Here is a 15,076-nt window from a genome sequence, read left to right on the forward strand (position 1 = left end):
GTCGTCTTTTTTTAACAAAAACCTGTTATAACAGAGAAACCTTATACATGTAGTTTTTATATTGCAGTGTTGCTTTTAAAATGAGTACAATAAAATATATAAAAAATATAATAAGCCTAGTGCGGATACAACACCAGTGGTGGTAAGAGGTCCAAAAAAATCTTGGACGCGTTGAAATGGGTCAAAGGGGGCGATGGCTGGTTTAAAAGTTTTTAAAGTGAGCTTTTAAAATTATCTTGTTGAAAATAAATTGATTAATAAAGTTAGTATAGGTGAGACTAACTTGGGGGGGGGGAGGGCTTTGCGTTAATTGATGTGATATTTAAAGATATGATTTTTGTAGCAAAATGGGATTACACTTTTGCCTAAATAAGAATTTGTAATTCCTCATTTCCTAATTCATTTTGCTTTTTTCATATCTATAAAATACAATATGTATTTAGAGGAGACCGTATGAGGTCGATCTTCACCCATCTGGTAACAAGAGACCTGCTTTTCGAAATATTTTTGATTTAGAAACTCCTATAAATAGATTAGAAGGTCGACCTTATACGAGCTCTTAGACTAATGTGCATAAATCCTTATTAAGTTAAAAACCATCAGATTAAAATATCAGAAGAATTAATCGTTATTATTATTCCGTGTGTAATGATTTGAGGTACATGTATGTACCACAAGGCGTTAAAATATCCAGCCAGTTTTAACTAAAATACAAGGCTAAACATGTAAAGTAAAACACTATTAGTAGTGTAAATAAAACTCAAATGCACATATATTAGTATATTTCAGTCCATTTATACGTTTCTACAACGGTAGTACACAGAGAGCTTATGAAAACGGTTTAGGCGAGACAAAATAAACATCTTATAAATGCGATCCATTCCTTGATTAACAAATTTCATATTTATGAAGAACATCTGCAAGTCACAATATATAATCACTCAATCAAATGATGTTATACATTCTAAATAATCTAGGTAATTTGTATTTAAGCAATGAAGAAATTAGATATTTTAATTTCCCTCAATCCTTGAATTGAAATTATACCATAATACAACAAATAATTGGAAAGAAATATTAAATGCAAAGAACCTCTTTTATACAGTCTGACAAATCTCACATTTTATACCACTAAAGGTTAATAATTTTAATAAATGGTAATTATTTTTTAAGACATAATTTTATTCGATTTTAAAACATTTAGTCAGTATACGAGCGCTTAGAACATCGTTATGACATAAACAAATTATGATTTTTTTAGGATCCAAAAGGATCTTTCGAAGAAAAGAAATAATCGAATTGGTACATCCGTTCACGAGCTTTGAGCTTATATTCATGTAAGTTAAAAGTTATCATATAACATTAAAAGACCACTTCCAAAATCACATCATTCCATATTCATCACCCGTCACTGTTAATTTTATAAAGTATCAAATACACAACCCTTTCCCGTAACATCCTACAAAAATAACAATATACAAATTATTATAACTAAATAATAATAAACATAATGTATAATATTAACAAAATTCACATTATTTACAAATCATTTGTACACCCAAATAAAACATACAATATAGTAAAAATAAAATATAATAGTTTAAAAAAACTATAAAACACGCTTTAACAAAAATCATATTTTGCAAATTGAAAACTGGAATAATTTTATCAAATTAGTGTATTGTCATCGGTCCTCAATAAATCTACAAAGTTTGAACGAAATCTGGCCGTTTAAAGTGGGTCAAAATCGCGCCCAAAGAAGTCAGTTACAAACAAACAAACAAACATACAAACAAACAAACAAACAAACATACAAACAAACAAACAAACAAACATACAGGTGAAGTTAATAAAAGCGTGTTAAAAACATCCCACGAGTAATAATTCCAGACCTAACTTGACCATTTAGATCACCTATATATACATTCCCTTGCTCTCAAAGCCAGCTGGTATGATGCGATCCAACTAAGAATAGGTACTGTAAACCTTTGTGTCCATTTCATATCAAATGTCATATGAACAAAAAAAAACGCAATTCAATAACGTGTACTTTATTTTGTTTTTTTTTTGCATCACAAAAAAATGATTTGTTAGCTTGGCTTATAAATTCCCTTCAATTAAAACCTAGGTATTACGTCACAAAATGGCGCAGAATCGATCCTATTCTTAGTTGTTATCCATCAATTTACTATGAAGACAAATTTTTGATTCCCCATTAGCGTGGTTGATTGAAAATAAGACAATGTCGCACCAAATTAAAATCTCAAGAAATTCTTCTGCTTTTGTCCCAACCAATAGAAAATATTAATTATATGCATATCATTGATTTATGCAACTGACTCAAAAAGACAGATATTTTATAGTACTTATTGGTGTAAAAAGAAAACCTTGAAAGCGATAATACGACTTTATTCGCATTTATTGAAACAATATACCGCGAAAGTTTACCGAACGGCATCGGTGAAGAATAATATATATTTATATTTTTAGTCACATCCCCTTTACATCATTTGACTTCGACTTTAATTGGCACAAATCTTAATAATATAATAAGTGTCTTGATAAATAAATAAATGAATAAGATAGGTTTTTCTTTAATGCAATCATAAAAAACAGGCGACACTTCTTACTCGCCGTTTTTTTTATATTTGTTAAGTTTGTCCTTAAATATATTTTATTATGATATGAAATGTAATTGCATCCAATTTCGTGAATATATAGATTGTATAGTAACTGGTTTTGATGTACTAAATGGCTATCATTTAATTGATTTTATCATATTAATATTATTTTTAAAACAAGATTAAAATGTAAATAACCGTTATAGACACCGATTACCACTGATTATTCAATAATTATACTGTGATTATTATAGAACCTTAAACTATTTGGATATGATAGTACATATAAAACGAGCCCATAATTACGCGCCATTACACATTGACATTGACCGCTTGACACTGAACGTCAAAACGAACGAACGAAAAAAAAAAACCAAACGTCAATTCCAGTGACAGCCGACTAGAGCGACCTTACGCCTGTTGCGGTAAGTGTTTCTCGAGATTTTCGCTTTCCACCTTTTGATTTTCCGCCTTCGGCGTTTCCGTCTTCAGCGTTTCCACCGTCTTCTGCGTTTCGGCCGTCTGCTCGTTCTTTTCCACCGGTTTGATGACTTTTATGTAGGTAACCGGCACGAGGCCGGCGAACTGTCGGTCCACCGTCGCCATCAGCCAGCCCGAGTTCCAGAGGTGGCCCTGCAGGTGTTGCGGCGCGAGCGTCAGCACTTGGTTGCGGCGGAAGCTGAGCTCCTGCGGGGAGCTCGCGTGGAAGTCGTGCTGCGCCACCGCGCGGAGCGGGTTCTGCCACGAGTTCGGGTCTTGCACTGGATTTAAAACAATAAAAATATAAGTAGGAGTGAAAGTAAATATGGAGTGATTAATTGATTAAGTCAGATTACATATACCTCTGTAAATAGTACGGTGAAGTTCCATGTTTCCAAATAGGATACCAAATTTATCCAGATATGTATCCTGTATACCAAATTTTATCAAAATCCGTACAGTAGTTTCAGCGTGATTGACGGAAAAACATCCAAACAAATAAACTTTCACATTTATAATATTAGTGTGATATATAGTGTGATCACACTACAAGTACTAATTTCTAATAAAAATATTAAACACGGCTATCACCTAGATATACCATTACCATATTATTAGTACAATTACAAAACTAACTAGAAGTAAACCTGGCGAGTTACTGTGACGTCTTAAAGTAGTATTATTTCCAATGTGCTAATATTACAGAGCTATACAACATATAGCCCTTAATGCAGTTTTGTATATGGTGACTACGTAAAACTTCTCAAAAACTCCCCGAAGATTTTTTTTCTATTAGATAAATTCTTAAAATATACGTCTGACTGACAACCCACAAACCTTTGGCCCAGAGGCTCACTTGCTGTGACAAGAGCAAGTGAGACAATTTAGTTGATTCTACCATTAAGATGTAGTTTTTAGTTTCTATAATTACTAGTCTTAGCCCGCGGCTTCGCACGCCTTAAATTCGGAGTAATTTTATAGATGTTATTATTTACAAACCTTCCTCTTGTATAACTCTATCTATTAAAATAAAAACCCATCAAAGTCCGTTGCGTAGTTTTAAAGATTTCAACATACACAGACAGGGCAGACAGCGAAAGCGTCTTTATATATACTCAGACTCAAACATTTATCTTATACCTTTAAACGAGCAATTCTTGTATATATATATATATATATATATATATATATATATATATATATATATATATATATATATATATATATATATATATAATTGGGATCTTGGAATCGGCTCCAACGATTTTCATGAAATTTAGTATATAGGGGTTTTCGAGGGCGATAAATCGATCTAGCTAGGATTTTTTTTTAGAAAATGTCATATTCGTGTTTTATTCGTGTTTTTTTTCCCCTGACATCTATTGGTGAATAGTAATACTATTTTGCTTCGTAGACAGCTGGATAACTGAAATAATGTCATATTCGTGTTTTATTCGTGTTTTTTTTTTCCTGACATCTATTGGTGAATAATAATACTATTCGCTTCGTAGATAGCTGGACAACTGAAATAACACAGGCACTTTTTATACCGATATTCCTACGGGATACGGACTTACGCGGTTTCAACCGCGGGTCACAGCTAGTAAGTATACAATAAGACTTCTTAAAAGAGCACATTTTAATCGTCATAACACAATTTTAACATTATCTGGGAACCGGAGGTTCAAATCCTTTTCCTGACACTTCCCAGTCCTTTCCTTTATTCCTCTCGTCAATCCTTTCTTCATCCTTTTCCAATTGGAAGTCGGCAATCCATTTGTAGAGGCGTAATCAATCGACCTTATGCCTCTCCAAATGTCCATGGGCGGTGGTAGCGCTTACCATCAGGCGACCCACCAGCTCCATTGTCGACTATGACATAAAAAATATAACTATGTAGTGATATTGAATACTCACATCTCTCGTGAATGCTATTCGACAGGCCGTTAAGCATCTTGAGCACGATGTAGGGCGCGGCGGCGATCACGCCGAAGAACAGCAGGATCGGCCAGCTCGAACCCTTCGCCTTCTGCTCGGGCGTCGCCGACCCGTTCTGCGTGGCTGCCACCGCCTCTGCCCACGCCTGTAGGAAATATGCTCTATGGAAACTGCTTTACGTATCAGCATCATCATCATCATCATCATCAGAGCATATATGTTCCCACTGCTGGGACCATGCTGCATGGGCAATAATCCACCACGCTGGCCAAGTGTGGCAGATGTCACATTTGATTTCATGCGAGTATTATACATTTAGAAATTAAAAACTTTTTAACAGATTTTAAACGCGATTTATTCATTATATTATTAACCCGACGTTTCGAACACTACAGCGAGCGTGGTCCACGTGACCAATAATATAATGAAATATAATGAATAAATCGCGTTTAAAATACGTTAAAAAGTTTTTAATTTCTAAAAGATCCATACATCCATCTTTCTATCCATACATACAAACCTTCGCGTATATAATATTAGTAGGATTAGCAATTTTTTTCCCCGGTTAAATCATATATAGCCAATCCTAAAAATATATTTTTTTCAATAAAGAATAGTCTATAAGTTGATTCTAACTACCATTCTATCATGACATAAAATTTTATCCAAATCTACCCAGAGGTTTTTACGTGTTTGAAGTAAATACAAACACACAACAAGACAATCCACCGACTATTGCTTTCGATTTTATAAAGCAATCAGTATTGCATTGTAATAACTCTTTTTAAAAAATATTTAATGTACAGAAACAGTTTTGGTTATTGTTTCATTTAATGTATAGTTTATTATCTAAAACAAACAATCACAGTGGCAAACACAGATAGCAGTACAGAATCAGTCAGCGGCGTGATTGTAAACATATAATTCTCATATCACATAGAACATAAGATTCTCATATCTACGCACCTATACGGTAATATGCGTAAAAGATAATATATAGATAGCAATGTTAATAACAATAAAAATGTAATTAAATAATTCTCAGTAGATTGTGTATCTGTTAAAACTATTTTTGATAATATAACATTGTTGGAAAATTGCCTAGGAGATTAGAAGACTTATTCCCCATTTTCAATGCTTTTTTTATTCTGGAGAAATAGTTTGCAGTACTCGTAAATATACCGTATTTCTTATAATAATAACTAGCTTTTGTCCGCGGCTTCGCACGCAGTGAGTTCGAAAAAGTTTAATGGATGTCATTATACATAGTATAAGCCTTCCTCTAGAATAACTGTATCTATTATATGATTTGTTATAAAGATTTAAGTATACATAGGGACATATGGACAGGCAGAGAAAGCGGCTTTTTATGCTATGTAGAGTAAACTTTTTTATTGGAGCATCCAAGGACAAAAAAGTCGTTGAAGATTATTCAAGAAAGAGTTTCCCTCTTAAATTTTTATATTCATCTCGCATGAACCACTGCGCAGATTTCAGTGCAATTTTCAACCATAAATTGCTCGAAGTCAACTTGTTTTTCTCTACAAGACCGATAAGAAATAGTATCATTTTATCATACCAGTTCCACGGCATTCTCAGTTGACAATTTTATCCAGTGAAATAAAAAAAAAGACACATCATTATATGCCCTATACGGACCAATCGCCAGCAGCATAGTATAGTCAATTATTGTAATTTTTTATCAGTAAGTCAATACTTACGTTCACTGCGTCGTCATACTCCGCCGCCACCATTACCCAAAAACCAACTCACCTTAAACTCGCACTCGGTTCTGATACCGAGCAACACCAGCAGCTTCCGCACCAACCAGTTGAGTGTACGCACCGCGGCGAACGTCGACCAGAACTGGGCGAACAGTGTTCGCAGACGGCCGAAGTTCTCTGCGACACCTGAAAATTGGAAAATAAATATTGAACAACGCAGTAGAGAAGGGATATAATATTAGATTCTTTTTAAGTCATAGCGGGAAGCTGAGCTGGTGGTTCGCCTGATGGAAAACGATCAACGCCGCCCATGAATATTCGCAGGGGCTCAGACTGCGCTGCTCGCTTTTAAGGGGTAAGGGATAAGGCAAGGATTGATGACTGGAAAGAAGGAATAGACTGGGTAGGGTGAGGAAAAGGAAATTGGCCTCCTCCCCCACTCACCGTACGAAACACAATATAGCATGCTATTACTTCACGCCGGTTTTCTGTGGGGGCGTGGTACTTAATAATATTAGATTACGAAGTTGGGAATGGAAATAATATTAGACTGCGTAGCTTTAGGGTCTGGTAGAAGAGGTCATTCCGCTATACCTATGTAATTGAAGATCTGATAGAAATAAATAGTAACGATCATGGAAGAGTGAGTGAGACTTATTATGTTTGAAAACCTGAGATTAGAACATTCGTTAGTAATGGAAATAGTAATCCTACTAATATTCCTAATAATATTATAAATGCGTAAGTTTGCAAGGATGTGTGTGTGTTTGTTTCGCGCAAAAACTACAGAACCGATTGTAATGAAATTTGGTACGTAGACAGCTGGACAACTGGAATAACTTATAGGCAACTTTTTATCCCGATATTCCTACGGGATACGGACTTATGCGGCTGAAACCGCGGGGCGCAGATAGTATTAGTTAATTTAAGAGATAAGACTCTACGATTTCATTTCTTTAATTCAAAAATATGCCATATTTTTACAGTGTATTGAAATAACATCTTAATATTTAATACAATGCCTAAAAAAATATTTCAACGAATTACTTAAACCACTCAAACGAGAAGCCTTAACGGCGGTAAAAAAGGTTATTGAAAAGTAGGTTTCGAATATAAATGCATGGCCTTGTGAAGCAAAGTATTCTTATTTAATTAAAAAAAAAAAAACAACTTGTTTATATAGTTATAGTAAGCAGATAAAAATATGTTATATATGATAGAATCTATAATGGAAAAACAAGTGTAATACTTTTAATAGCATTCATCATATTATTATTACTTCGCTCGTTATAATATCATAGTTATTTCTTATCATAAGCAGCTTATAAATTGATTCAATTAATAAATAAATCAAGAAGCATTCAAATTCATTCGGCAACTCAGTGTGAAGGAAACAAACACACGGTCAGAGTCATTTTGGCATGAATAATGTTATTATAAAGGGACCTTTAAATTCGTTATTATGTATACCTGCATACACCTATAGCAAGAATTTATACACAAGTCCCGCCTAAATGTAATTCAAATAAATGCTAATATTGTAACACTTACAAGAAAGTTTCACAATCTACCTTTAGGATAATTTCCTACAAGAATTCTGATTAGAAATCTAATTTAATGTGTACAACCACAACAAATAGGCTGGTGGTAAGCTTGACAGTAAGCGATCACCACCGCCCATCACCATTTTCAATTGACGACGGGCGTACATAAATGGATTGGAAAGAGGATGGAATATGGTACAGAAACGTTTTACATTATTGGTGTGCTTAGTACTTATATTATTGTATGTGTCTTAATTTATAGCTTAAAAGCGAATTAATCGAGTGCTGTTGAATGTATTGTACTAGAAAGTGACCCAATTATGACCTGAAATTTCGAAGGCAGAAGGAATATGGCCAGGAATGAGAAATATTAACTCTTGGTTAAATTAAAAGAATAAGCATAAATCACAGTGCAGCGTCACGATTGGAAGTTCTTGTTAGTTTTAAGAACTATCTTTGCGAATATATTAATAAAATTTTAACAATATTTAGTCGCATTGTACCGTGTATCACACGATTGGGACGCTAAATACCTAATTGTTCTTGGAATTCGACGGTATCCGAGAGACTCGCAAAAACAATTATAAATAACCTTGTACGTTTAACCCAGCAATAAAAGATTGATTTAAACAAATTGATAGCTCTTATCATACTCTGATTTGCGTACCAGCCAGCAATCAGGGGCCGCCGTACTAATAATGAGGCAGCCCGATTTTTTTAAACGCTTTTATAATATTAGCTTCACCCTTCTGTTTGACTCCCTATGACTCGAATTTCTTCCACTTAAATAAACAGATTTAATTCAAACCTTTTACACTTTTTCTCTTAAAATTTCTCATTTATAACCTGCTGCGCCCCGCGGTTTCACCCGCGTAAATCCGTATCCCGTAGGAATATCGGGATAAAAAGTTGCCTATATGTTATTCCAATCGGTTCAGTTTTTGTGTGAAACAGTAACAAACTCACACACATTCTTACAAACTTTCGCATTTATAATAACTAGGAAAGATATAATAAGTAGGATACGTAGGATTGGAAGTAGGATAGGATTTCAATGCTATAAAAATTAAAAATAAAATGTGTGAAATGGAGCCCTCCTAAGCATGCTACGTCGCTGATATCAACTAAAATAGCAACCGTTAATTTTGTTTATACTAGATAGAAAACTATTATGAAATTTAATTTTATGATAATTTTAGTCAATATAAGCGATACTCACATTTTTATAATTTCGAAGTTTATTGATCGACGTTAACTGGCTAATATATAAAATCGTTTATCAGAACGTGCAAACTATACAAATGTACCTACTAGTTGCACGCCCCGGCTCCGCCCGAGTAGTAATTTATCGTAATTGATATAATATAAACTATCGCTATTTTTTAAGTTCCAACTGCACCTGGTGTGCAAATTTGATCAATATCGATTGAGTAGTTTAGAAGTCCATCGCGGACAAACAACGTGCAACGTAATTGATATAATATATTAAGATTTTCAAGCAATATATATCTCGCTCTAACACGGAACGTTGCTCTCTTAAAAGCCGTAAAAGTGGACAATAAAAGTTTGAATGAAATCATGGCACGCGAATTAACGTTAGGTCATTAGTTGCTGTTAGTAATCGATACTATGAAAATTACCTTGTTTTTGCTCTTGTTATTTATCAAAAACACGAAGCACAACGCGAATACTAAAAGGTACAACATACAGGGCCGTAATAAATATCTTTCTTATATTTTTAACAACACATTAACAAATACAATGTATATTATACAGTCTGCCTCTTCTTCACGCCTACTCAACTGAACTGAACTGTACAGAGATAAATTATTTGAGACCATAGTCCGAAATGATGTACATTGCATAAAACAGTTTTTATCCCGAAATTCCTTTTGCCTCGCCACGGACGGAAAGCTTGTATTACAATTAAATGAAACATCAAAATCGATACAAACATAGAGGATTCTTCAAGGAAAATATGGCCATCGTACAATAAAGATTAAATGAGGAAAAATGTTGAACAAGTTGTTTGCAACTAAGCTAAAACTCCCATATAACACTATGTTAGCTAGATCGACAATAAATTTACAATTTTCCTATGAAAATAGTCGCAAAGACCTGGTTCTAAACAAAAAGGACAATTGTGAACCTCTTTGTATAAGTTGTTTTTAAATGGTATGGAACATTATGTTATCAATGAAGAAATGTAATCAAAAAGATTATGAGTCAATTGTAAGCACAGGCGTGAACCATGTAATATGTGATATTTACAAATTATAATTTACTTACTAGCCATTTATTTTAATTCAGCACAGATAGTGGCAAATATTTATTGCTAACTTTTCGCACGCGGCATTTAATTGCCGACGTAGTCAAAAAAAATTACCATGTATGGATATGTTTCCCCGCACTAAAAAGTTGCCTATTTCGTAAAATCAATCAGTTTCAACGTGAAAGATAGACAAACAAACACAAATTTATTATATTAGTATAGGAAAGGATGTATAGAGACATCTCACGTAACACAGTTAATGTGATGACATTAATAATTAGATTTCCTCATATTAATTCATTAAACGGAGAAAAAAATGTTGTTGATGACGCATTTTAGGCACTGTCTGTATCTGTACATATTAATCACTCTTTCATTCAAAAATAATTCTGTAATTTGTCTGTAATTTATGTTAGCAGCAACCTTCTAACATCTCAACACTGATATGGTGAATTTTTTTTCCAGTATGAGCTTTGACAATACCCACAGGTCATAATTATAAAGATACATACCCAATATAGCTCTGAAGGAACTGGTCAGTGCAAAGAATGTGTTTTCCAACATCATAGCCACACTTCCAACGGCGTTTACCACACTCTGTATGGAGTCGAAAGCTGGCCGCGATCTCTCCTCAGCCAGTTGTATGAATCTAAAATTTTAATTAACATTAAAACATATATCTCTTCTTATGTACTTAGATTATTATACCACCAATTAATAGAGGGGTCATCTCAAAAATGTTTTCACCAATAGTAGGGCATGTCATTACTATGGTATTGGTTATATTTTGTTTTTGTTCTCATTATAATTTCTCTGAGTGTATAAAGAGTATGCTAGAAGTATTTGTACAAAACGTATTGTCTCAAGCATTTAAATTATGCCCCATCAAAATTAATAATTATTTTCAAAAACTAAGCTTCAAATGTCAATCGAATTAAGATCACCTTTAACCGAGTATAATTTACTATGTAAGATTATCACCAGATTATCACCAGAATTGGTCTTATAAGTAATTTTTAAAAAGGTAAAATTCTATATAATAAGAAATGCTAACTATTGCAAAAAAAGCCAACATGTGAGTATCTCCATATTTCTTGCCTCTTCATCATTAAACCATTTTATTTAAGACTAGCTTTCCAGCCGCGGCTTCGCCTGCGTGGAAATCGGTTATATCGCGCGACATGGTAAGGAGTAGCCTATGGGTTTTCCCAAGTTTTGAACTATTTGTCAGAATTGGTTAAGTGGTTTAGGTGTGAAAGAATATGATACATGATTTTATATTTGACAATAAGGAACTTCCATACAAACTTTCATCCCCTGTTTCAACCATTTCTTCACTTTTTTTTTCGCAATAAAAATTATACTTTGTCCTTTCCCAAATTCAGTTCTGTCGTCATACCAAATTTCATCAAAATCGGTTCAGTGGTTTAGGCGTAACAGACAGACAGACAGAGTTACTTTCGCATTTATAATATTAGTAGGCAAAGATCACAACTACTCTTATCTGAGATCTTAGATTATTTATATCTGAACAGTTAGGCTGTTACAAATCTTGAAAAGGAAATAAGACTTCAATTGAAAAATATCTTGAATTATTTTCAGTCAAAATTAGATAAGAAAAACCTAAAACAACTGATATCATAAACTTAATCACAACCTTTCTTATTTACTTATATGAATATCCCTTAAATACTAACTAATAACTAACTTAAATAGACTCTACACATTACACAAGTGTAATAAAAATTGCAGAAGGAAAATCATTATTGCAGTTGTTTTATTTATTTTTAAGCTTTTATGTTGTTTATGTGTATAGACTTTTTAAGCCACTCATAGAAACCACTCCACCTCATTATCTTTTCTTATTTAATGAGAGTGATTGCTTTGTTTGTGCTTGTACTAAAGCTTTTTTCCTTGTGTTGTCTTATTAAAAACAAACACAATTACTTATTCAGAATTTAGCAGTTATTATGTTAATTTTTGCATTGCCAGTATTATAAATACATCACTTTGTTTGTCTAATATAAACAATATCAATACATCATTTCTATCTCACTAAGATAAAGTCAATCATTAAAAACCAAAGATTAGTGATAAGATTAGTAGTTCTAACATAGATGGGGAAAAGTATTCAAAATTCAATCAAATGTTGCATAAAGAATAGAATATCCAGAGGCATAAAGATTAGATTATTTTCATGAATATTCCCACATTAATACAATTGTAAAATACTGATATACATATATCACAAAGAATAAAAATACAAAATCGAAGACTTTGACGCGACGCCATTTGCAATGAGCTTATTATTATATGATTGAGTAATTTCTTACCTCACATAATCTGCATTTTATCCTTATATTAAATTTTTCAGTCGCGAAAGAAAATAACTCACCTATTTTCGATGTCCCCATAAACAGGGTACCTGTTATAACTGGCGTAAGGCCCCATTCCTCCCATGCCATAAGAATTCATTCCATAACCCCCCATTCCACCATACCCGTAATTGCTGTACCCCCCCATACCGTAAGAACCAGCCATTCCATAAGTCCCACCAAGACCTCCATAGCTATTCATAGAGTAACTTGGCTGGACAGCTAAATCTGGTCTCGGTGGTAGAACTGGTGGCCCCACAAGTACCGCTGTTGACGTAGATGGTATAGCATTTCTAAATGTTGGGGCATCAACAATCCGCGTTACGCCAACGTTTGATAAGGTCGGGTCAGAGTTTACTTCGAAATGTTTCCCTGGTTCACTCATTATTATAAACTGTCTCGGACACTGCACTCTTCTTCTTCGTCGAATTTTCCTTGATTTGATTGGCAATTTTCCGAGTAAATTTCCTATTACAAAAATCAATAGGAAATCGGAAATAATCCAGAACACTCAATAGTACAAATACAAAATCCGTAGAAATAACTACTCTTTGCACAAAACGCTCACAAAATGGAATGTTGATGTAAAACTTGATGTTTGACAGTGACAGTTAATAAATACGAATCAGTATCGATTAGCACACAGATTATATTTATTGGAACTAATATTTTTAGGTAATATACCTACCTCCTTTTTTTAAATATGTTCGTAACAAATAAACTGGATAAAGCATACTAAATAAACTACCGCACAATATATGAAATCAATGCCAATATATAGCACAAATCAGATATACGATCTAGGTACTGGGTACATGACAAAAATAGCCTCTACGAATCTTACATATTGATTACGTTATATTTTAAAGTATACATTTACTTATAACCTCAGTGAGCACAAAATTACTGTCTACATTGCCTACAAAAATTTGCTAGTCAAATCGATAAGAATGTTAATGGTTAACTCAGAATATTTTGAAATCAAAGTAGGTCAATTTTAATTATCATTTCTTATTTTTGTCAAAACCTGATATATTATTTTATAATTTTTAGCAACCTAATACATGGTTTAAAAATAAATATTAACTAACACTAACTCAGTAAAAGATATTTATTTTATCACATTAATGAATGAATTTGTCACATTGATTAATAGGATAAAATAAACTAGATGCATATTTCGTTGTGAAATTACATAATATTTATTTATCATTTAATGAATATTTACTATTTAAATATACTTGAACACGAATTCAATGAATTATTAGCCATAAATTTAATCTTTATACATACCTTTTGACAATGGCTGTGAGTTGTGACCTACTTAGCAGTTTAGATTTTTTGTCTATGCCGATACGGGTGTCAATCGTGTCAATAACTCGGATTTTAGTGTTTGTTGTTTATTTATCGTTTTACACTATTTGTTTAAATTATTTTATTGTTTTCTGTATAAAACTTTGTAAAGAAAGTTTAAAGGTACGTAAATTGTATTTTTTTAATTGCTTAAACCTCCAGCGTAAGACGATTTGTAAACAGAATCATTCTTCATATCTCATACGTTTTAAGACCTTATTTAATGCTTTTTGTTTGAAATATGTTTTAAATGAATAACGTTTATTATAGCTCACAATTAGATTGTTGCAAATGACTCGATCTCTACGTACGAGGACGTAGCATTAAGTTTTAAACCCGGTTTCTTATCGGCTCCTAAGACATCTTATGTTATACCATTGTTATTGCAATTTTCTAATCAGTATGTATGTTGTAATAGTGCTTTTGTTGAAAATTATATCAAAATTGTTCATTTCGCATAATTTTTTTATTTGCTATTTAAGGTATTTCGGTTGATCTGATTTTCTTCACACTTTTTATGACATTCATTTATTATGTGCATTTATAGTAGTAAGATATTCAATTTCAAATGGAAAAAAATGCATTTGTACTAGGAATCCATTAGATATAATTTCCTGAAAATATAATAAGTTAACTAATATTATGAAGAGGTTAAGTAGCAAATTTTGAATTATTTATATGGTTATCTTGGGATCTATAGAAAAAATTTCAAAAATTATCAGCATATTTGGGACTTAATGTAAATACTGAGTGCTATAGGCTATATGTA

At 32.9% G+C, this 15,076-nt stretch overlaps 1 protein-coding gene across 1 annotated transcript; it reads right to left on the reverse strand.

Moving 5' to 3' along the window:
- Nucleotides 1-2,394: 2,394 nt before the first annotated feature.
- LOC119836956 (peroxisomal membrane protein PEX13) lies at nt 2,395-13,539 on the reverse strand. Its single transcript, XM_038362430.1, has 5 exons — nt 12,975-13,539; nt 11,092-11,228; nt 6,813-6,949; nt 5,019-5,184; nt 2,395-3,382 (listed from the first exon to the last, which is right to left on the reverse strand). Exons 1-5 carry the CDS (start codon nt 13,337-13,339, stop codon nt 3,033-3,035), a joined length of 1,155 nt encoding a protein of 384 aa, XP_038218358.1. The 5' UTR covers nt 13,340-13,539; the 3' UTR covers nt 2,395-3,032.
- Nucleotides 13,540-15,076: the final 1,537 nt, after the last annotated feature.

This window comes from Zerene cesonia, chromosome 26 (assembly GCF_012273895.1).
Source record: "Zerene cesonia ecotype Mississippi chromosome 26, Zerene_cesonia_1.1, whole genome shotgun sequence".
Classification (NCBI taxonomy): domain Eukaryota; kingdom Metazoa; phylum Arthropoda; class Insecta; order Lepidoptera; family Pieridae; genus Zerene; species Zerene cesonia.